At 50.5% G+C, this 23,245-nt stretch overlaps 1 protein-coding gene across 1 annotated transcript in view; it reads left to right on the top strand.

Annotated features, from left to right (window-relative positions):
- Nucleotides 1-20,299, top strand: part of LOC114843174 (G patch domain-containing protein 8) — a 31,304-nt gene extending 11,005 nt beyond the window's left edge. The window contains 4 exon segments of the mRNA XM_029129451.3: nucleotides 9,868-10,005; nucleotides 13,514-13,644; nucleotides 14,435-17,486; nucleotides 17,488-20,299. Coding sequence (XP_028985284.1) covers nucleotides 9,868-10,005; nucleotides 13,514-13,644; nucleotides 14,435-17,486; nucleotides 17,488-18,042 — 3,876 coding nt within the window. The 3' untranslated portion in view covers nucleotides 18,043-20,299.
- Nucleotides 20,300-23,245: the final 2,946 nt, after the last annotated feature.

Below are 23,245 nucleotides of genomic sequence, written 5' to 3' on the forward strand. Positions count from 1 at the left end.
CACACACACGCACACACACACACACACACACACACACACACACACACACACACACACACACACACTGTGGTGTTCCTCAATCTCGTTCCCTGCAGCTTAATGTCATCGCACCTCTCACATGCCTAATAAGCTCTCATCCCTTCCTCATCTCCTCACTCTGTTTCTTTGGTCTTAATCCAATCGTGGAGAGTAAAAGAGGGAGAGAAAGGGGTAGAAGGGGGGACAGCAAAAGAACCTGAAAGGGGGGGGGGGGGGGGGTTGTGGAAAGCGTGGGAGAAAAAGAAAGCCACAAATGAATGCTTTATGATTTCTCTGTACAGAAATGGAACCTTCCTCTCTGGAGATAAGACAGGAACATAAATGTTCTCCCGCTCCCTCCACACACAGAACAGGGGGGAGTCTCTCCAGCTCTGTCTCTGTGTCTGTAAGCTGCGTGTGGGTGTCAGTGTGACAGGACAAATCTCTGTCTATTAGGAGACATAAACCCGTAAACCATAAGCTACATACTAATGCAGTCATACAGAGGCGTGGATGGAAGCTGCCAATGAGAGCCAGAGATGCTGAGAGATGGACGTTGAAAGCCAATAACGCGGGATTTCAGTCCGCGGCCAAGCTGTGGTCTTAACCGCTACGCAGTCACTGAGTACAGGAACTGCAGCTTTGAGTGGGACCCATTTAGACTACACTCTAGTTCAGTGAGCAAACAGTTCACATCTGCCCATGCAGTCCTTCGCTAATGTGCCAAAGAACATGGAAGCTTCACCTCCTCCTGCTGCTTTTATTTTGCTAGGTTCACTTCCTGTTTGGTCCTTTGTGTTCCCCTTGTAACTTTACTAATCAGCATGATTGATGGCTATATGATCAGACTATTATACATAATATATACAGTAAAGAGGATTTGTGTTTAGGTCAGGAATAAGTGATGAAGCCTAGTGATTCTAAAGCGCTCGCATCCCACTTATCACAGGACTCCAGGGAGAGAGAGTGAGGCCTCTGTGCTTCCACTCACCTGGTCTACCTTCACCCACACTAAGGTCGACCAGAGACTTCAGGAGCTGATTATTACCACCACTGCTGCTGCTGCTTCCTGGTTACACTCACCCGCTCTACTGTTCCCAATCCTCCCAGTCATTATACTTGTGATATTCTGGAGGAGACCTTGCACTCTCTGTCTCTCTCTCTCTCTCTGTCTCTCTGTCTCTCTCTCTCTCTCTGTCAGGCGGTGCAAGGCTACGAACCCACATGCACGACTCGGAGTCTTGAATCAGTTACAAGGTTTTAATCGCTAGGCAATGGCAGGTCAAACAGGGGGTGATCAGGTCCTCAGCGGTTACAGAGGTACAGGCAAGGAGCAGGCAGGAGGCGGTCAAAACAGGAGCAGGCAGAAGGCGACGGTACAAAGGGTTCAGGCAAGGTCATGGTCAAAACAAGAGCCGGGTCAAGGCTCGGTCAAGACTATACAGGAAAAATGCTGGAATGCTGGCAATAAAGAACAGACAATCTGGCAACTGGTCACTGTGAATGCTGGAGATTAAATACTGGCTAGATGACTAACAGGAAACAGCTGATTAATACTGAACCGGAAGTAAAGGCAGAGGCAAAGCTGGTGGAAACAGACAAAATAAGATAGGAAGAGGCCAATAACAAGGTGAGGATTCGAGGATTCGAGGATTCTCGATTCCTCTCTCTCTCTCTCTCTCTCTCTCTCCTTCCAGGACCTGGGAGCCTCAAGCCCCGAGGGGCTTCTCGTCCCTCATCTGCCGAGCGTTACGCTTGTAGCATGTAATCTACAATCATATTAATCGCGTTACTTAAATCTGTCACTTCCCAAAGCGATTACCTTCATCTTCTTAACTCGTCTTTCACACTAATCTGTATCATCACACTCTGACAGATTACAGTCCCGGTTTGATCATTTTTAAAAGACAGAGACAATCCTCCATGAGGCGGTCGATCCCCAAACGCCACGGACAGCATGCAAGTGTGCAGCATGCGTGTGTGGTAACATAAACCAAAGTATATGTCTGTTTATCCATTCGGGGCTCAGAGTGGTGTCTGTCATTTAAATGTCAAAAGCGTACGGTCTATATAATTCTATTGTTTCTGCCAGCGGGCGGAGGAAAGCGTTTAATACTGCAGATGACATTTAGCAAGAGAGGAGAGAAGCCTGATAGGCACACAGATGGAAGGACGCATGACTGACAAGTGCTTTTAACACATGACAGAGGGGAAAAAAAAACACATGAAAGCGAAGGTCCACAAATAAGAAAGGCTGCACGAAAAGCACGGGGAATAAATGAGAGGTGAAGTGATGGGACAGAGCGGGTGAAAGGGTAAGAGATGCTCAGTCCTCACACATCCATCCAGTCACGGCTCCTCTCGTGTCATTTTCAACCTTGACAGTGACTGAGGGGAAGGCGGGGGCAGAGCCGAGTTCACCTATTCATGCTTTAAACATCGACGTGGGCTGAGGAGAAAGGAAGGAAGCCTTTACCTTTCACAGAAACAAACGCGCGTCCCTGAGCGGCGGAGTGACTGAGTGATGAGATCATAAAAAGGCATCAGGCGACACAAAAGCGAGCAGAGTGTGCAGAAAGCTGGGGTATTTTAGGAATTTGCATGCATGCTTCGGTTTATTTGTGCCTCTGCCTTTATCCCACCCAACACAATTTTTTTTTCTGCACAAAGCAGCTGGAATGAAAGTGTGGGTCATGTTTGCTCAAGTGGAGAAAACGTCTTAAGATGTCCTCTGCGTTTTTCTGTGTCCGTAAGCTACGCTCTGCCCGGGTAAATCAGTTTAACTCGTCCCGCGTGAGCCGCAGGCCGAGCGTGCTTTATATTTAGGGTGGCATGAACGCAGAGCGGCCGGGGGGCGGGGGGGGGCGAGAGGTGGGCAGGTTCTGAATGTGGCAGGGAACAGGATTGATCGGCGACACGGGCCGCAGAGAACCGGGTGGAAACACGGGGGCCCCACTGAAGAGGGGAGAGGCGGGACGGCGACTCCTGGCCTTGCACAAAATCACTTAGCGGGTGATTGTTTGGTTGATTTATGGCTTTGTGACTCGACAGCAGTGTGATTTGCCACTGACTAGAAGTATTTGATGCTTTCCACCACCCATCACTTATTAGGTTTCACCTCTGATTATGCTTTAATGTGATATGCAACACATTATATATGGAGTCATGTCCTGTAGCGTGTCCTGTAAGAGGTCGAGACATAAATCCTATCAGGCATATTAATGCAATTAAGCCCGTGCACGTGCGCATGCGGACAGTTGAACCTTTGCTGATGTAGCTTGACTGGATTTAGCATAAAGCCCGTGTTTATTCATATTACATGAGCGTTGCCGATTGCTGCTAAGCAAATGACGCAGGCTGTAGAGGGTGACTGATGCTAAACATAGAGAGCAATAAAGGAGATTTTAAGGGAAAACAGTGGAATGGTCCTGACTAGCAAGTGAGTCTCCTGGCCTCCGTCCAGCTGAACATCTGTTTCACTGCTAAAGACGGAGCCGGAAGAAAAGGCTCAGTGAGACGCTGCGGTACAGACGTGACTGAGACGAAGTCTGTAGGTCGTAGGCTTCAATCAGCCACTGACAGCAGCCATACAAACGCACAAGAGCCTAATTAACATTTGCATGTCACTGCACAGATGCCTTTTGTCCCGATTCAAGGAGGGAAGCCACAAATTTTAGCCTTAAGAGGTGCAGACGTCTACAGAGGAATACTGATACCAACAGGTAGAAGCAATACCACAATACCACGTACAGTAGTAGCTAGTTTACTTCAAACACTGTGAGCTGAAGTACAGTGCGTTTATATCTATGGTCTCACAGTAGAAGAATGAAAACCAATCACCCACTAAAAAGGACACAGACATTCAGTTGGAGGGTCTCGTCTTGAGAGAGCAACTTCTGGTTTCATGTGTGCAACAAAGGGCACGGGCCAAATTAGCAAATCTAATCTGCTCATCATTTATTTATTCCGTTTGTATTTTGCATGCTGCTTAACTTCAAAGGTCAGAGGCAGACGGAGCGCTTGCTTAGATTGTGACAGACGGAAGAGAATGGAAATTACAGCGTGCAACAGGGGTGATTCATGATGTGGACGGAGGCCAGTGCTCAAGAATCGCAGGAACACGATGAGTCACCGCACACCTGACACAGGATCAGTAGCACACACTTTGTGCTTCCCCATATTGGCTGTAATGATACAGTATATTTGGTTGTAGTGTTCCCAGCGTAGCGTCTCGGTCGCATCGTCGGTCGCTGGCGCTTCGTGAGATGACGTCGCCGCCGGGTGCTAACGCATCTGTCTTTTTGGCCGGGACTAAACTCTAATGACTGTATCTGTGGTCCACACATCTGTGGTTTTGGCCGCGCTCGCTCCCAGGACTCGATTTGGCCCCACTTTAAGCCGGCCATAATAATGTGGAGCAAGCGAAAAACACGAGCACGCCGCATTAACAGCGGGCCGAGGTGCACATGCAGATGCAAACGCACACATCAGATGAATAAATGGGTGGTTACTGGCTACGGAGGCACATTAAAGGCAGTCAAGGGAGACACATTAGGGCTGCAAATAACAGCTCATTAACACTCGGCTGTCCTGTTTGGCCAAGTGTGTGTGTGTGTGTGTGTGTGTGTGTGTGTGTGTGTGCGTGTGTGTGTGTGTGTGTGTGTGTGTGTGTGCGTGCGTGCGTGTGTGTGTGTGTGTGTGTGTGTGTGTGCGTGTATCCGTTCCACAGGTCATTACAGTAACAAGCAACTTAGCCCTCGAGTCACCTGTCATTAGCTACAGAAGAATGGCCATAAATATCTCGCCGCGCCGCCAGACTCTCATCGCCCCACACTCCCTCCACTTGTGGAAGTGCCAACGCCCGCACACACGTCTGATGGAGAGAATCACAGGAGCACTTTAAGGAGACGCGTCGAGAAGGAAACTGTCAGATATATTTAAATACTTTTTTTGGAGGGGGGGAGGACTGAGTTGCTGATTTTCTTTCCCTGCGACGACAAATGGATTGTTTCTATTCATTACAGTGGCCAAGTTAGGTGATAATTATAGCTGGAAATAATTAAAGACTTAATTGGGCTTGAGAAACGGTTATGAATTGTTTATTGAATTGTTCTCGCAACGCACGGAGGCAATTAGAAGTTCTCCGCATTCATAAATGTCTCCCATTCCCAGTTTGTGGCTGCGTCTCCCCTCTCCACCACCTTTCCCCTCCGTCGTTTAACCCGGAGGCGTGGACCAGAACCATCCGCGATGAAGCTCAGCTCTTTTATGGCCATATTAGCATCACTTTTTTTTTTCTAAATGATTTTTTGTTGGTGACGGTTTTATTGTTGGTTTGTCTAAGCCGTTCATCTATTTGAAGACAGAATGTGTTACCAGCAGTTGTGTTGCTATTGTGCTGCCTTTGTGTATTTATTATGCATGCGCCGTGTTGTTGTGTCCTATTTTTTATACTAGTTACTTGGATTTCATATGGAACAAGGCTGTAATTAAAACTTGTGTTGAAATGACGTGAACAATTATCACATCTGATTAGTTTCATTTCAGTGTGACCAGAACTTCTTTAATGAGTCGGAGAAGGTAGAAATCCACGCTCTTGTGCAAATAATAATTTTCCGATGCACATCCAGTAGCACTTACAGCATCCACACGTATATAGTAAAATGAAACTAATTTAAAATGAATGTGCTCATATTAGTAATGTCTTGAAAAATATATTAAAATACAGCATCTTTAGGTCAGAATATCTTACTATTACTTATTATTTATGCACAGTTACAGTAATTCTTTATCTCCTTTATCTTTGCTGCCACTTCTTTCAACAAAGCTCTGCTCACATCACAGAGCAAACATTCTGTTATACTGTAGCATGAAATGCATCAAGAGGGTGAAATATTCTCGAATGCTGCGTCGAGTGTCTTGACGGTAATACGGCCTCAAAAGTCCTCCCTCTGGTCTGAGTCCAGCCATCCATGAAAAGGCTGCTCAATATTTAATTACAAGCAGCAAGAAAGTGACCAGTGAGACGAGCAACAGCATTTATCTCACACACGTTCAGAAGGTGCCTGAAGAGTATTTGAATTCTTTATTTGTGAAGTTGCGAAATCGATAAAAATAACGTCCTCCAGTGGTGAAGTTCATGTGTCGGTGGCAAACTTAAAACTATAACTCTCTTTGTGACCAACTGATTGAGCACGAGAGTGTTGGCTTCAGTTCAGCCACATGTTAGTAGTCTAGAGCTCTAAACTGAAAGATAAAACTGAATGTGTGATGAACAGGATCAAACAAGAGTTTGCTTACAGTGTGTCTCCGGCCTTACAGCCGCGGGGTTTCCCTCCCAGCGCTCTGGTTTCCCTCCACACTAAAAGGACTTCTGGGTTAATTGGTGGCTCTAAATTGCCGGCAGGTGAGCGTGGAGGCTGTGACAGGCTGGAGACGGGTCCAGGACGTAACCCGTCTCACCAAAGGAGCGCGGGGTCGACTCTTAGCGGGATAATAGGCCCTTAAGCTGCAGCGCTTAGACTTGTTCCTGCCCTTGACTCCCGTCTCACTGCGACTGCTCTGTCTGCGCAGTCGCTGTGGTGGACTGGTGCTCGTCCCCAGTAGAGTTCAGAGATTTGGATGTTCTATGACACGGAGCACTGAGGCGCATCTGGTGGGGCGACGCGACGCCTGCTCCGCTGTCAGGGAGCATGTGTCTCCGCTCATGTAGCGTTAGGCTTTAAACGTGACGCCGAACTACAGAACAAGACGCTGTAACGGAGAACCCAACGTGGCCGACACACACAAGCGCACATTGATGGCATGCGACAACACAGATGCCCCGTCCATTAACGACCTGTAGGCAGCACGGACAGTAAGGCAGCAGCACAAATTCAGCAAACTATGGAGAATGAAATAATTTAAAAAGAGTTTCTAGGTTTCAATTAAAACCTGTTTGATTAAATTAAATTGGATTCAGTGAATATATCATTTGAAATAGAGAATAAACAAAGTGCCTGTGGCTTATTGAGTGAAGCTTACCTCAAATATTTTTATATTTACTTCAACCATTCCCACATTATGAAGCTTATAATTACTTTAAATGTGTTTTTACACGTTAGTTAGAATCAACGTGGCCACAGAATCCTGATCAGGATCCTCACAACTGGGGAAGATTTGTCTCCTACTTCATTTTGCTGTGTAACTCACACTCCCAGCGAAGCAAGGGGACGTTTCCAGCGCGTACAATGGCAGTGTCGGGGCGATTGCATCAGGAGGCCGCTGCCACAGCCTCGGCGTGGAGAGCTCCCCGGGTTCCTGAAGGAGCGGTTGCGTGAATACACTCACACACTGAAAGGGCGGCCGTTTGAAACGCTTGCAGCGCGACTCCGTTTTTCACATTAGCGCAAGGCATTCAATTACACGCGTGCGCGTCTCAAACTCTGGCAATCGTCTGCAACAACTCCCATTTCGTGGCATAATGTCAGTTATAGATTCTACCGCGAATCGATCATAAGCAAAAGGACAGAAATTGCTCTGAAACGCATTCACGGCCCTAAACAAACACTCACAGGTATAATCATGCAAAGAGTCACTGTCCATTCAGCTCTGCAGATATCAATTGTATTTTTCCTGCAAACAGATATACGCCAGCAAGGTAAATTGAGGTCTAAATTAATTTAACGGCGGCGCATCGCACTGACAGGGTGTGTGGCTGTGCATGAATAAGTGCCCCAGCATAGTGGAAGTATTTTCTGCAAGTGTGTGTCGTTTATGCATTTAATGGAAATGAATGTGCTCGTGTTCGGCAGGAAATGTGCGATGATGTGTCAGGGCGGCATGAATAAATACGAATACAACAGATACACACACACATACACACACACGCACACACGCTATGAGCACATACAGTACCTGAGGCACGTTCACACCTTTACCCATTACTGACCTCCAGCATATTTTCCATATGGGTTTAGCATTAACCTGACAGAATGCCAGGGGTGAGAAGGTGCACAGGGCGCCATGGTGACCACACACATAGAGTGAACACACACACACACACAAGGACACGCAGGTACTGAGCTCCTGTGTAATCACGCCCAGAGGCTGACAAACACACAACATTCATTATCTCAATCTCATCACCCTGGCAGCACTCAAAGGACGGTAGTTCTGTTTGGTCTGATTGGATCATTTCATGGTCGTGACTTAAGTCTGCAAGGTGGATCGATACCATGGCACACACACACACACGCAGAGAGAGAGAGAGAGAGTAAGCAACACAATCAATGTATATTAGTTACTTCTGTGTTGATTTAAGTCTGGGAGAGTCCTGTCAGCCTGGTCGTTTCCTCAGCCTCCAGCCTCTTTACACCACCTGACTACAAGCTATTTACCTGCAGATGGAAGAGGCCAGAGAGGAAGGACAGAGCTTTTCCCTGCATCTGTGTGTGTGTGTGTGTGTGTGTGTGTGTGTGTGTGTGTGTGTGTGTGCAGTTACATAAAAAATTTCTGGATACAGCATTTTATATGTGCAAAAGTGATGGCAAGTGCAGTGGGGATTAGGCTCTGCGGTATTAATAATGCTGAGGTGTGTGTGTGTGTGTGTGTGTGTGTGTGTGTGTGTGTGTGTGTGTGTGTGTGTGTGTGTGTGTGTGTGTCAGGGCAGAAAGGGGTCATTCCTCCTCTCGCCTGCATTGCTATCATCCCTCTTTTATCCTCTCACCTCTGTTCCATGTGCAGGCGTGTTACTGAAGCAAATTGGGGCCAATAGACTCTGTCACTGCACGACCCAGGGCTCAAGAAACAGAAAAGGAGCAAACCAGAAAGACAGAAAGGGGGTAAATAGGGGGGATGCAATGGGAGATAAAGCACAGAAATAAAGAAATAAATGGAGGCGGGGAGGGAGGCAAGGGGAGGGAGAAAATGCTCGGACACAGCGAGAGTGAGCTAAGAAGGGGAGAAAGGCTAAAAGATGGACAGAGGGAAGGAAAGAAGCAGGGAAGGAGAGAATGGGAGAAAGAAGTGACAACCTCAAATTAAATTCCCATCATGTCAGTGTAGAACAGAATTCAATAGTGTTTATTGGCATCCCCTAGCCTCAGGGAAATTACATTCTGAAGCAGAGCATGGCATGAATGCACACACACACACACACACACACACGCGCACACACACACACACACAAGCCCCTCAACACAAGTGTCTCCACACATATACACATATAAGCAAGCACATACATTTATAGTACACAACTGTGTGTGTCCTGTGGCTGATGTGAGCATGCAGACAAGCAATTTATCCCCTGAGGACCATGTGCCATTTGCACAGTGCATGTGTGCGTCTGTCCATGTGCTATTTACGCAGCTCGGTGAGTGTGTGTGTGTGTGTGTGTGTGTGTGTGTGTGTGTGTGTGTGTGTGTGTGTGTGTGTGTGTGTGTGTCTGTGTGTGTCTCCTTTACATGCACATTCCTTTCTAGCGCACAAAAGTTAAAGTTGTGCCTTTCAGATGTTCATTTCTCCCTTTTGTCAGCCTCGATTGCCTCGCTCGCTGCCGTCAGACTCAGACTATTTGCCATTATAGTACATACACAGCTATTATTGTGGCTGTATTCAATGTGTCCCCAGGCTCAAGTTACCATCAGCGCACGGCTTCGGCGCCTATGTCCAACCTGCAGCAGCAGCAGAGCAGGCAGAAGGCTTTAATGGGAAGCCGTTTAACAGTTTTATGACGAGCGCATGTAAAGGCTATTACTGCCAATGTCTCCATGATGCAGATTGCTTCTAAATGGCTGCGGGTCATTCCTCCGACCTCCTTCCCCTGAGCTTCTCTCACTTCATTTTCTTTCCGCCTCCCTCTTTCCCCAGGAGCGCGCGGAGAGGACTCTGGGCTGCTCGGCCGAGGACCTGAAGGCGCTTTTCTACTGCGAGCTGTGCGACAAGCAGTACCTCCGACACCAGGAGTTTGACAACCACATCAACTCCTACGACCACGCGCACAAGCAGGTACGCGGGACGCACCCGCACTTTAGCTGAGCGCACGCGGAACAGACACGCACATGGACGAAGGGCGGCGTTCTGTTTGGGCATCAATGAGCAGCTACGGTCACACACGCTGCCAACGTTCAAGGAGGAGAGACGCTGACATGAGCACGCAGAAAAAATGTATAAAAGAACAGAAAATATTAAGTGAAGTAAATAAAATACGCAAAACAAAGAACTTTATAAATAAAAACACAGTAAATATATAGAAAGAGCAGAAAACACACACTCACCTTTTGTTCCCTTGGTGTTTGGCTCTCAGATCCAGCGGCTCTATCTGTAAAACTTATAATAAGTTTTATGTGTTATGTGTATTTCCATTAATGGGTATAGGAAATATATCATAGTTCATTTCAGATTTGAGGAGGAGACACAGAATTGAAATTTTCTAAGGAAACAATAAGGAAACAAGTTAGTCAATGAAATAATTTTCATTGTTTCAGAACGTTATAAAGTGATGTTACGAATCAATAAAAATGACAACTACTGTCCATGTATAATAATCCAGCAGCCGTAGACAATAACCAAAGCATCCAGAATAAAACAAATATCCCAAGAATCCCAATTTTAAGATAATTCTCTTTTGCTCCATTTGAAAGTTGCTGATTTGTATGTACTGTATCTGGTACAAAAGGTTTCTGCTACGAAATTCACTTTATTCCTCAATTTGTACTTCCTTTAAAAAGAAACAAATATTCTGCACCAAATAAAACATGAGGCTATTAGTCATAGCTCAAGTATGAGGCTATTATTGCAGTTTAGACAGGATGAGGCCAATGGACCATTAGGAAGAAAGGGCCAGCAGCAGGTTTCTGCTGTGCTCGGCTTTCACATCCGCTTTCATGCACAGCCGCCGCTCTGGACTAACAAGCTGAAGGTTCCAGCGATAGGACCCCTCTCCTGCAGCGATCTGTTGCCTTGCCAAGACGCACGCTGGCGCACAAAAACATGCCGACGCGCGTCTCCCAGTGCACACACTTGTCCTCAAACACAGGCAATCTCTCAAGGAAGCCAAGCCGCTTCCCACTTCTGAACGCCCACACCGCGCAACATGAAATAAACATTAAATAAGACTGTTCCTTCTCTGTCATTGTTCTTTGAAAATGAATCGAAGCAACTGCGGGCCAATGTTAATGCTTTGTTTTAGCCAGCGGCAGGGACATGAAACGAGCTGAGTGAGGCGCTGAGTTGACAGTAGCCAGTGGCGCTGTAGGAACACACACGCACACACACACACACACACACACACACACACACGGGCGCGCATGCACGCTCTGCCTACCGAGCAGACAACAGATGAAATTCTAGCAGAAGACAGCTTCCCTGCAGGAGTATTGGCTTTGGAGAAAGGAAGCTGATTGCGTTTGCTCCGTCTGCCTTCCTTGCCATCGATTCAGGGATAAACATGTCTGAACGCGGCGCTTCATCAGCATTTACTGCTGATTAGAAAAATGACAAAAAAAAAAAACAAAACAAAACAACACTCCCGTTAGAACAAAGAGCAATCGGGACATTAGCATGTGCCCTCGCATGCTCCCGCAAAATACGCCACCGGTGGTTGCAGGGACTTGGCGGATATGCATCAACTCTGACTCATCCGGAGGAGCTGAGCCTTAGCTGACTCCTTAACACATCTAAAGGAGTATTGATCGAGGCTTTGACGGACAGATTGAGCCCCGCGCCACGGCCGGCACCGCGGCTAGACTGGCATGTTGGAGAGCGGGAGCAATATCACAGCCCGCTGCTGGGGGACATGGCGTCAGATTGAAGACAAACGTATCCACTTTAAAGGGGAAATCTGACATCTCTCTGCCCTGTGTGTTCAGCGGAAATGGCTCCGCATACAATATTTTGTTTGGCTCTAAATTTAGCTACAGGTTCGCCTGCGGTGGGACCCGTTTTTTTTTTTTTTTTTTTTTAACGGAGCACAATAACCCGGCGGAGTGCAAACACTAGAGGAAGGAGGAAGCGTTGCTCTTCACGTAGCACATTTCCCGTATTATAGACCAGCCCATCCCTCCAACTCTCTGGGTTATTGCCATGGACAGATGCTGCACACACTCTGATCCTCACTTCCTCCTCTCACCTCGCTCCATCCTCAGTAGCCCGTTACACGTGATTAATATTTGCCAGTGAGCAAGTCTGGAATCAAACCCGGCACCCACACATGCGCTTCTACTGACATGTATGTTTAAAGAGAGGTGCTCCGCTGCCACGTACTTAATGCTGCCTTCAGAGGGCTGACAGTGGGATGTTAAGCATCAAGCGATAATATAAAAAGACACGCGCTTGTGTAAGACTCAGCAGAGATTAACCTGACGACTGTCAGCTCCCGCACAAGATCTGGGCGTGAAAGAGAGTGAGTGTAAAAATAAATGTGATGTCTGAGGGGCTAATCTGATGTGTGCGGCGTGTGTACGGGTGGATAATGGTGTAACGTAATCTAAAAAGCCAAAGTGGTGTAATCCTGCTGCAACTTGAACCACAAGTTCCAAAACAGATCAAATAAACATGGGATGGTGCAGGAGACGGGAGACGGGAAGCTCGGCGGTGCAGCTCCCCCAGAACTCCCGAGTCCCTCCTCAGCTTTTCCGACAGACACAGGGAGGAACGGGGTGGCACGCACACACACACACACACACACACACACACACACACACACACACACACACACACCTGCCAAGCACGGATAAAGGGGGGATTAAAGTGTGCCAGAAAAGGAAGCCACAGAGAGAAGCATAATTCATTGTTTCCCTGAGAGGACTGGCACACCTATGGCTGCAGACACGTAGGTTCATGCAAATACACACGTGTGCGCGCGCTCGCACACGCGCGACGCAGGGATAATTATTTTCCGTGCAGGTGAAGACCCACCGGTTCGCTCGGAATAAATCAGCCTCCTTTGTCGGGGTGTGTTTTTGGATTTGTCCGCGTGCCTTCCTCATAACGCAGCACAGGCAGGCGTCTGGGCCAAGTTCCTCTCAAAAGCCTCTCGTGCTCGCTTTGCCGCATGTACTGTAATAGCAAATGTAATTTCAGCACCAGCAAATGAGGGACTCTGGCGCGAGGCGGATTTGGTTGTATCAGATTTCCTCCGGACTGACCCGGGATCAGCCGGGAGAGAGCTGTCAGTCCGTCGGCCCGCGAACGGGGCGTAATCATCATTTAATCACTCACATCACTCAGCCGCGCCTGTAATCTCCCATTCAGCAGTTGGGCTGTGTTTGCTCCCAGTTTGCGTGACGGAGGAAAGCTGCTTTCTTCCAGGCTGAATGGAGTTAATTGGACATGAGCTGCGGAGGAGAACATCTGCAAGCGCCGCTGACTGATGTGTGCGGTTTGAAAGACAGCTGCCCGCAGAGAGTAATCGCTCACGCTCTCCTCTCCCTCCCCACCCTCATGCCCCCCCCCCCGCCGTCACATACTGTTCCCGTCCCTCCATCCGTGCTCCCTTCATTCTGACTTCCCGCAGAGGCTCAAGGAACTCAAGCACAGGGAGTTTGCTCGCAACGTGGCCTCGAAATCATGGAAGGACCAGCGCAAACAGGAGAAAGCTCTCAGGCGCCTGCACCAGCTCGCACAGCTGCAACAGGAAACTCAGAGGTGAGGGGAGGCGCGTGTGTGTGTGTGTGTGTGTGTGTGTGTAATGAGACCAAGGGGCGAGAGTCCAGAGGGTTGGAGTGCGTCACATCCAGTCAACTTTGTTAGATTTGATGGATGCAGCCACAGATGTGAGAGCACTCGGCTGGCCCAGATAGGCCACAGGTGCAGTAAATATAACATGAAGACGCTTCCCCGCTGACAATCTGAGCTGGATGATTTGTGGGAGCCCAAAATGAAACTGGGTTCACACACCTAAAGCAATCACAACAACTGATCAAACAAACAATGCACCAAATAATCATCGACTTGATTGCGTCTCTTCCCTGTGCAATTAAATGTGTTGCCTATAATCAGGTGATGTTATGTGAACAGTATTTAAAACGTCAACGATATCCCACAGTTGTGTTTGTTCGGTGCTGATGTCTTTATGTCTGTGAACAGTCTGTTTCCTTTACTTTTATTTTCTCATTTCTTTCTGTTCTTTCTTTCTTGGACTGGGCTGTTTAATTTGCAATAAAATATAATTTAATCTACACAATTAAAATTTTCAATTGACATATTTCATTGCATTCTCTTTTTTTCCTTATGTCCACTACTGTCAAACAGTACATTACTGGGCACTAAGGTTTATAAAAGCAACCTATGGTAAATAGAAAATGACTAATTAAACTGTAATGATTAACCTAAATGCATCCTAGAGTTCAGATTTACTGTACTTACTGTAAACAGGAACGAGCGGGGGTCAAGTGTAATCAAGTGAAGCATCTCTCCCCGTTGCCTCCCGCTGCAGGGTGCCAGGAAGGACTCCCAGGCTGCAGAGAACAGTCAGGGCCATCAGCCAACAGCGTGAGAGGGATGCGGACCCGAGAGACCGCGGTCCAGAGGACAAAGCCGAGACCTGCCGCCGCGTGCAGAGACCCCCCCGCCACCCGCCGGACCGTCCGCGGCCACCTCCATCCCACGCACAGCCGGCCGCCGCTGCAGCAGAGCCCCCGCTCCTCACGCGCCCGCCCTCCACCGCGGGCCTTCCTGCGGCGAAGGCCCAGTCCTGCCCGGGCTCGCATCCTCAGCACCAGAGCCCGGCGGGGGGCCGGCTCGGCGTGTCCTTCTGCTTCTCGCGCAGGGGCCCCCGGCTGGAGCCGTGCGCCTCCGTCTTCTCGGACCTGGAGGAGGAGGAGAGGGGACAGAGGGAACGGATAAAGGAAAGGATAAAGGGACTAATGGAAGACATCAGCAGGGAAATCGGGTCGGCAGAGGAGAGGAAAGGCAGCGAGAGCGAAAAGGAGGGGGCGGAGGCCGAAAGGACAGATGCGGTGAAGGAACACGGTCCCATTCTCACAGCAGCGCCTGGTAATCAGAGACTTGAGGCGCCGCTCTCACCGCTACGGACCCAGGTGACGGAGGCTGAGCTGGAAGCCGACGGGCGCCGGCACGTGCGCGTGCTGGGCAAAGACGGCGCCGCCAGCCTGAGGTGGCCCGTCAGTCTGCTGAGCTTCACCAAGTCTCAGCCGCACATCTCCTACAGCTGCAACCCACTCCGCCAGAACCCGGAGCGGCTCGCAGAGGATCTGGATCTGCGGGAGTCAGAGCAAAATCAGTCGCGCGCCCTCACTCCTGGATCAAATCCACATGTGCCAGCTATTATTCCGCCAGACACTCACTCCTGTTTACAAAGACAGCCAAGGCATGGGGCGGGAGCCTGTCGACAGAAAAAAGCTGAGGAGAATTTCAAGGCGCAGCAACATATCAACGCGGAGACAGTAGCACACCTGGTTCTGGAGAACAAAAACATTTCATCATCTGCAACAGAACAAGGAGGAGGAGGACGCATGCTAAGTGCAGGGAATTGTGTGAGGGCAGCCTCCCATCCGTTTGACCCCGCTCGGAGTGACAGCTCCGACACAAACTCCCAGAATCCTCAGGGAGGAAGATTAGAGGGTGCGAGGGGGATCGGCGAGAGCGCCATCACAGCCCTGAGCTGTAAATTAGAGTCTGTCACCCAGGCCGGCACGCCGGGGACGTGCGACGGCCCGTCCAGGTGCCAGCGCGGGGGCGAGGCAGCGTGCGGGTGCGCCGGCCGTCCTCGGCCGCGCACGGGGGTCCCCGGAGTGTCGCGCAAGACGAGGCGAGCCGGCGCAAACAAACACGAGCCGGGGAGGAGGAGGAGGAGGAGGAGGAGGAGGGGGGCCGGGGGGGAGAAGAGCTCAAACAAGCGTCAGTCGGCGAGGTGCAAAGTGAGGAGTGTTGTCGCCACGGTCCCCGCCGGCGGGGGGAGGAGGGGGGAGAGCGAGGAGGCGGGGAGGAGGAGGACGAGGAGGAGGAGGAGGGGGGGGGTGTGGAGAACAGGGAGCGGCTGTCTCCCGGGGAGATGCGAGGCCGAGCCAGTATCTGTCTCTGTCAGGGAGAGGAGGCCTCACAGGAGCCACAGCACCGAGTCCCAGTCACAGACAGACAGAGAGCAGGCAGAGCGCTGCAGTGCCCACTCCCCGCTCAGCAGACACACAGCAGACAGAGACACCGAGGGGGAGGCGACGCCAGACGGAGACGCTGGGACTTCTCCCTGGCGGTCTCACTTCTCCTTATACTCCTTCTCGCCAGGATGTAACTCTAAGCTGTTTTGGGAAAGGGGTCACCATAGCAACCCCAGGAGTTTCATTGACTGCTGTTACCCTGACAACAGCTGTGGTAGCAGCCTGGCGAGGAAGAGAAAACTCCTCCACAGGGACAGGAAATTCATTCATAGTAAAAGGAAGTGTTCGCGGCATCGCAAAGTCTGGGAGGAGAGAGGCGGGGAAATGAGAGGGCCCTCAGACGGCAGAGACAGATCCCCGGTTTCAGACACGGAGCAGTGGGAGTGGGCGAGCCGCAGCGGTGGGTGGGGATGGAGGAGCAGGGCGGCGGGGTGGGATCAAGTGGTGAGGTTCAGCCCGAGTCCGACCTGGGGCAGGAGGAGGCACCTCAGCACCGAAGACCTGGAGTGGGACAGGTGCAGCGTGGACAGATGGACGTGGGGCAGCACCGACAGCTGGGAGGACAAGGGCAACCGGAGGTCCAGGTCCGGCTCCAGGACGGGGGCCGACAGCAGAGGCAGCCCGAGCTGCGAGTGGAGACACGTGGGCGGCAGGCGCTCGGCCTCGCGGCTCCTCTCCAGCCCCGACTGGTGGACGAGCGCCGCCGCCAGGGCCGCCCGGGCCGGCGCCGGCCGCAGCCCGCGCTCCTGCAGCCCCGCCGGCAGCACCAGCGCGTCCGAGCTCAGCTGGGAGTGGAGCCGGACCAGCACCTGCTCGGGGCTGACGGTGGACGGGCTGACGGGCCGCTCCAGCGGGACGTCGCCCCAGACTCCAAAGCGCTCGTCGGACGCCGGTCCCGCCGCGAGGAAGCAGAGCGGCCCCAGCCCCGTCTCCAGCTCCCCCCCTTCACAGCTCAAGGACCCCGGTTCACAGCCGGACCTCTCCCGCGCAGCCGCCGCCCCCTCGCCTGCGAGCAGCTCGGGCACGTCTGCGACAGGAGCGTCGCCCCGGAAGGCGGGCCGGACGCTGCTGCTGCCCCTCATCGGGAAACGGCCCGCCATCCAGAGGAGGGCCAGGAGGAAAACGGGGCCGGACAGGAGTCAGGAAGGGGGTCGGGAGGGGGAGGGGGAGGCCGGGGGCAGCGCAGCGGAGCGGACGCCGGGTCCCGGCGCCGGCGCGGAGGCGAAGCCGCCGCTCAGCTTCACCGCCGAGGAGATGGACAAGTACCGGCTGCTGCAGGAGCAGGCCAGGGAGCACATGCAGAAGGTCCTGGAGCGGACGCAGGACGGCGCGGGGGCGGAGCCCCGTGGGGGTCCGGAGGAACGATACGCACCTGTCCCCCCACCCCCCACACCCAGCCCAGGCGCTGCACATAGACAGGATGCAAACACAAGCACAGCACACGCTCCAGGTCAGCGTCCCCGTCCCACGCGGGAGCCCACGGGAGGCCTTCCCCCAGCCCATGGGCCTGGGAGTCCCACCCCTCCACCACCTCCCACCGTCCTCCCCCCTCCCCGGCCTCCCCCATCACATCATTTTACAGCACCCCGCCCTCCCCATGCCCCCCTCCTCCTCGTCCTCGTCCTCGTCCTCCTCCTCCTCCCCACCCCCCTCCACCGCCCTCCACCCGCACCCACCGCCGCTCCCTCACCCCCTGCCCCCTCTCCACCCTTCCCTCCCCCATCACCTTCACCTGTCTCCCTTTTCCATCTCCTCCCTGCTGCCCTCCATCCTCCTGTCCCGCCACCCCATCCCTCTCCTCCCCCAAGCCGCCGCTTTCCACGCAACCCCGCTTGCTCCGCTCTCCCCGGTAGCGCTGCAACCCTTGAACCCGCAGCCTTTCATGGAGAGAGCCTGGCCGGTGAGGTTTCAACAGAAGGCGATATGATTTCCACACGGCAGCTGCCATGTTTATTAATCTTTCTTGGCAGCGCAGACACGGCGAGAGAGAGCGAGGGAGGGATTCGTTGTTTTGGACAAAAGCCTACTATTTGAAACGGGGATATGTCGGCTTTTTGCTAGCATCCACTCCAAGTCTCCTTCACATAGGGCCTCGCTTAAACACATGCATACACACAAGCGGCCCGGCTATTGTCCACTTTCAAATTAAACTTTGTTGCCCCATTTAGCCTTGTGCTGTGCTGCAGCAGACAGTGATAAAACAGACTTTGATCCCTCGCTGTATCCATCATTCAGGCGGAGAAGAAAGGGAAAGGTGCACCTGCTATTCAAAGACAAGCTGGGCTCGTGTCATCCTCCCTTCTTCCCTCTGAACCACAGACACGCCAGCTGCCTTTTGAAGTATCCTTCATGGCAGCGACAGAGGGGCAGGAGAAAGTGATACTCGCCCCTTATCTACATTTCACACAGGTTATCTGAGTTTGAGTCTGACTTTCAGCAAACATAAATAACACTCTATGGACCTGGGGGGGCTTAGCACAGCCAGTAGTATTATACTGTATAGTGTGTGTGTGTGACATAGAGCTAGACCTGGACAGGCAAACGCATACAACAGCAGGAAAGACCACATCTGATTTCCATATCTGACGTGTATCGGACACGCGGCCCGCTGCCTCTATAGTGTAAATATTCTGATGACATTAGAATCACGGTAAACAATAGAATAAAAGGTGAACTTGACCAGCTCTTCCTTTGACACGGTCTCTCTTTTTTGTGTGTAACCGCACCACATCAGAAGCGTATCTGTTACATTAAAGCTTGGGGTAAAACACGAAGGCCGTAATGTGATTTAGGTTGATCGTGAGGTTTTTACTCCTGTGAAACGCCAAAGACCGCAGGGTTGTGACCTTTTCTTCTTGATGATTTGTTAGCATGAAGCAACATCTGCTTGACGGGGAATTCTATATTCAATATGTTGGAGAGAAATGTTTAGAAGAAGATTTTGTGCGGCAGATGTGTGATGCTCTCGGTTTCCACACTGGGGCCCAGATCCCTGAAGCCATTTCTATGTGATAGACAAATCAGTCTTTTTATTGCATTAGTCACATATGTTGGCCTTTAAAAAAAAAAAACGCCCCATATTTCTTCATCGCACGCTTTAACTGCCAAACAGATTCAGTTCTCATTTGTTGTCATAATATCCACTTTGACCTTTGCTCCACCATGGGATCCATAAAAAATAACATCCACTCAGTTTTAAAATAACACACAGCAGCAGACAGCGGGCCCATGTGCTCGAATATCACAATATGTGAGATAAAAACTAATGACATCAATGAGGTTGCTGCTTGCATGTCTCGCCAAGGGTTATGGTGGTTAGCGACTGTTGCTATGCGTCCAGGCCTGGTGATTGCTGAAGGCACGGGTGCATTAAAGCTGCCTGCCAAACAGTTGATCACTGCAGCGGTCGGCACTCGGGGAGCCTGAACAGAGCAGAACAGAGCGGCATCCAGATGGTCCATGGACTCCGACTACCCAGAGTGCTTTGAGAGATTGGATTGATTTGCCCTCCATGATATCAGTGAACACAGCCCAGCGCGCAGGGAGGGCTTCAGCGAGGGGGTGACATAAATACAGGCACAAAAACAAGACGCAGACTTTATACTCTGAGTCATGAGATGTTGGCTGGAAATATAAGTCAGCTCCTGCGGAGGCTCGGTAATTAGAGCACAATTCGTCTTTCTCCTCCTCGTGACCTCTGAGCCTCCGTGTGTGTGTGTGTGTGTAAATGAGGGAGTTTGTGAAAAAACAGAGAATCCCTATCTCTCTCCACAGGACAAGAGATCAAACAGACTGTGTGAAATATAGAGCAGCAATAATTAGCAGCTGTTACAGCATCAAACCCCTCTATCTCAACACACATGCACACACGCACACACACACACACACACACACACACACACACACACACACACACACACACACACACACACACACACACACACACACACACACAGACTACTGCTCCGTTCTTATCCCAGAGTTCAATTTAAAGATACTCAAAATGAGCTGCAACCTCTCAGTCCCCCAATAGTTATTATCAGGGAGATGACATGAAATCAACCCACTCTGCTTTTTTCCTCCATCCTCTCTCACTCGTAAGGTATTTAAGGGGAAACTGTAAAAAAGATATTGCTACCAAAAAAAAAAAAAAAATTGAGCAAAAATGTATTTTGAAATTAGTTTCATGAAGGGACCTTCCAACCTTTTCATAGTGCAAAGCTGCAGTCTGACACTCAGGGTCCGTGTGAAAATTGGTAATCGCAAAAACCGCTGCACTTTCTGTCAGTGACTGATTAAATCATTACCTGAGCCCTGAGATCCCCCCCCCCCCCCATGCGGCCCTGTTTTGCTGCCGAGTGCGTCCGTGTGCACGCATTTGTGTATTTGCGGGTCCGGGATGATTTATGATTGAGAGGGAGCAGTTTCCTCACTCAGCGCTCCTGTGAATTAATGAGGTATAAAGAGCGGGGATGGCACTCAGTCAAAAACAGTGGCGGTCACAGGGAGCCCGCCGCTGGGATCGCTTCCATCGGCAGCCATTCCGATCGTTGCGTCGTGGGCACTGGGATTGCATCGAGCTCCTCGCGGCTGCTGAGGCCGTCCATTGAACCGCTGCGTGAATGAGACGCTTCCCGTCCCCTCCGTTTTGGGCGCCGTCGCCTCCTACCCCTCCATCCCCCACGTAGGCGCCTCCTTGATGCAGCGCAAACCTGTGCTTTGCAGTGATGTTAGCATTATTATTATCACAGACGAGAGGAAAAAGCTGCTTTTCTCCAGCAGTGACATTCATTAAAAGTTTTCTTGAGTCGTGGCAGAGTGTGACACACAGCCCCACGCAGCTCCACTCCAATTTACATCTTTTTACTGAATCCATGTATCTCTTAGAAACATCATTAAACCAAGAGAAGGGATAATATTTGAGCGATTCGACCGAATCGCCAATAAAAACCGGCTTCAAGGCGCCTCCCCCCCAGTTGTTTACCAGTCAGGTGTCCTATAAGTCATGTAGTGTACCGCTGTAGCTGAAGTTTGCAGCATCACTTTGTTAACTTTTGAACTCCTATAAAAGGTGCAGTTCAAAGAGAATCCTGTCACCGCTGATGTGTCAGGAGACGCTGCTGCTCCTGCATGTGCGCTATACGAAAAGCTAAGTGGCTTCAGGCTGTTTTTAGCACCGACATCAAAAAGTATATCACTGTTTACCATTCAGGAGCCCCCCCCAAAAAAAGTGCCTTTATTCCATAAAACACCAGTCGATTTCTTTTTGTTTGTTTGGTTCTATCCACTTACTGTATCCTTGGCTCAGTTGTTGAGGTAAGATTTGTTTGTGTAGGATTTGTATTATGTAGAAATAACTATGTGAATTCTGCTCTGTGATGGATTTAAGGATTAGAGGAGGTAGTGGGCTTGGTGATGCTCTTAAACTTGGCATAGTCGCCCAAGGACACGACACTGTCAGCACATTACACACACACACACACACACACACACACACACACACACACACACACACACACACACACACACACACACACACACACACAGGTGTACCAGGGTACAGGTTCGCTGTGCTGTAACAGCGAGATGAGATGCTCGGTTGTAAGACGGCATGGCTAATTCCCTGGTTGCGTTATCTCTGAGGGACAGATGTTCCCACCAACGATTACGACGCGTGCACACGCGAAACAAAAGGCGGCGACGCGCGCGCAAACTGTGTGCAATGCGGAGATGCGCTACCACGTCAAATCCTCAGACAATGGGAGCGGCAGGACTCTCTAAAATAGCCGTATTGACCCAAAACACAGATCAATGATAAAGATGACTTTTCTGAGAGTTAATTATGAGATGTAATGAGTTTCTGCAGAAAACACCGAAAACAAAAACAACAGTTCTCAGGTTTTTCCGCTGAAGCAATCAAGTGAACTATATAATCAACATTGGGCTTTCCAATGCCACAGCACTTTTAATTGATCATATTAATCCCCATTAAGACTTGAGTCGTGACCTTTTTACCAGTTCAGCGCCTCCGCAGCCACCTGCAAAATCAGCCTACGCCAAAAAAATAGAGCGACAGCCGAGCGTAGAGGTCACCGGAGTCGTAGCTTCTCACCGTGGCTGTCAGCAAAACCCGCGCGTCCGACACCCATCACTCCCTTTATGCCATCCGTTCACAGCGGGGAGGATGCGAGGTGCCGGGGAGCGGCGTGCTCCTCTCGGCTGTCAGTCTCCACGTCAACGGGGCCGATCCTCGTCCTTTGTCTTATTTGCCCCGACCGTCTGAATCCCCGTCAGCTCCTAACGCCCCCCCCCCCGCTCGCGCACCCCGCTGCAGCTTCGACGCAGGCTGCGAGAGTCGGTCCACTTTGAAGTCGGCTCGAGTGCTGGAACTTCAATTAACACAGACGAACACGCGAATGTGCGCAGACAGAGTAGGACTCCTTCTCAAACCCCGTCCTCCTGCGAGGCCCGAACTCCCCGCTGTTTCCGTTTAACTGGTTTCAGCGTTAAGTCTCCAGATTCTGATCATTTCCCCCCCGTAATCCCTTCGGAGCAGCGCCCTGCTTAACTCTCTAATTAAGTCAGCGACACACGCACACACCGACGCATAAACAGCGCACACGCACGGTGTGCGCGGGACCCGTCCTGACCTGACGCACGGACAATTACGGCTTGTTGTGTTTGCGTTACTCTATTTTAAACGATTAGGAGCCAATCAGGATGTTATGACGACACACGGATTCTAAGCTGTTAATCCAGGATTATTCTTTCCTTCACTCATCTCATTAACGTCGATTATTAAAAAACACACACAGACACACACACAGACACAAACGCGCACACATACACGCTGAAATACTAATTATGGGTTGGTTTCCCTGGAGACCGACCACGTGCTGCTAGGTCTCCAAAGGAAGCCTGACATACAGGTGAAAAAGACAAATCTGCCTCATATATAAATGCACCCTGGGCTTTTCACTAAGCAGCTTTTTATGTAGACATTTGTTAATTTGAGAAATGAAACCTTGAAACTTGAAAAGATCAAAAAGATTTGTAGATGTGAGGCACGGCACATATTTATAAAAGTCTAATAAGGACTGTGTGTTTGGTCTCTCGCAGCCGCGTCGGCT

This window comes from Betta splendens, chromosome 16 (assembly GCF_900634795.4).
Source record: "Betta splendens chromosome 16, fBetSpl5.4, whole genome shotgun sequence".
NCBI classification, from domain to species: Eukaryota; Metazoa; Chordata; class Actinopteri; order Anabantiformes; family Osphronemidae; genus Betta; species Betta splendens.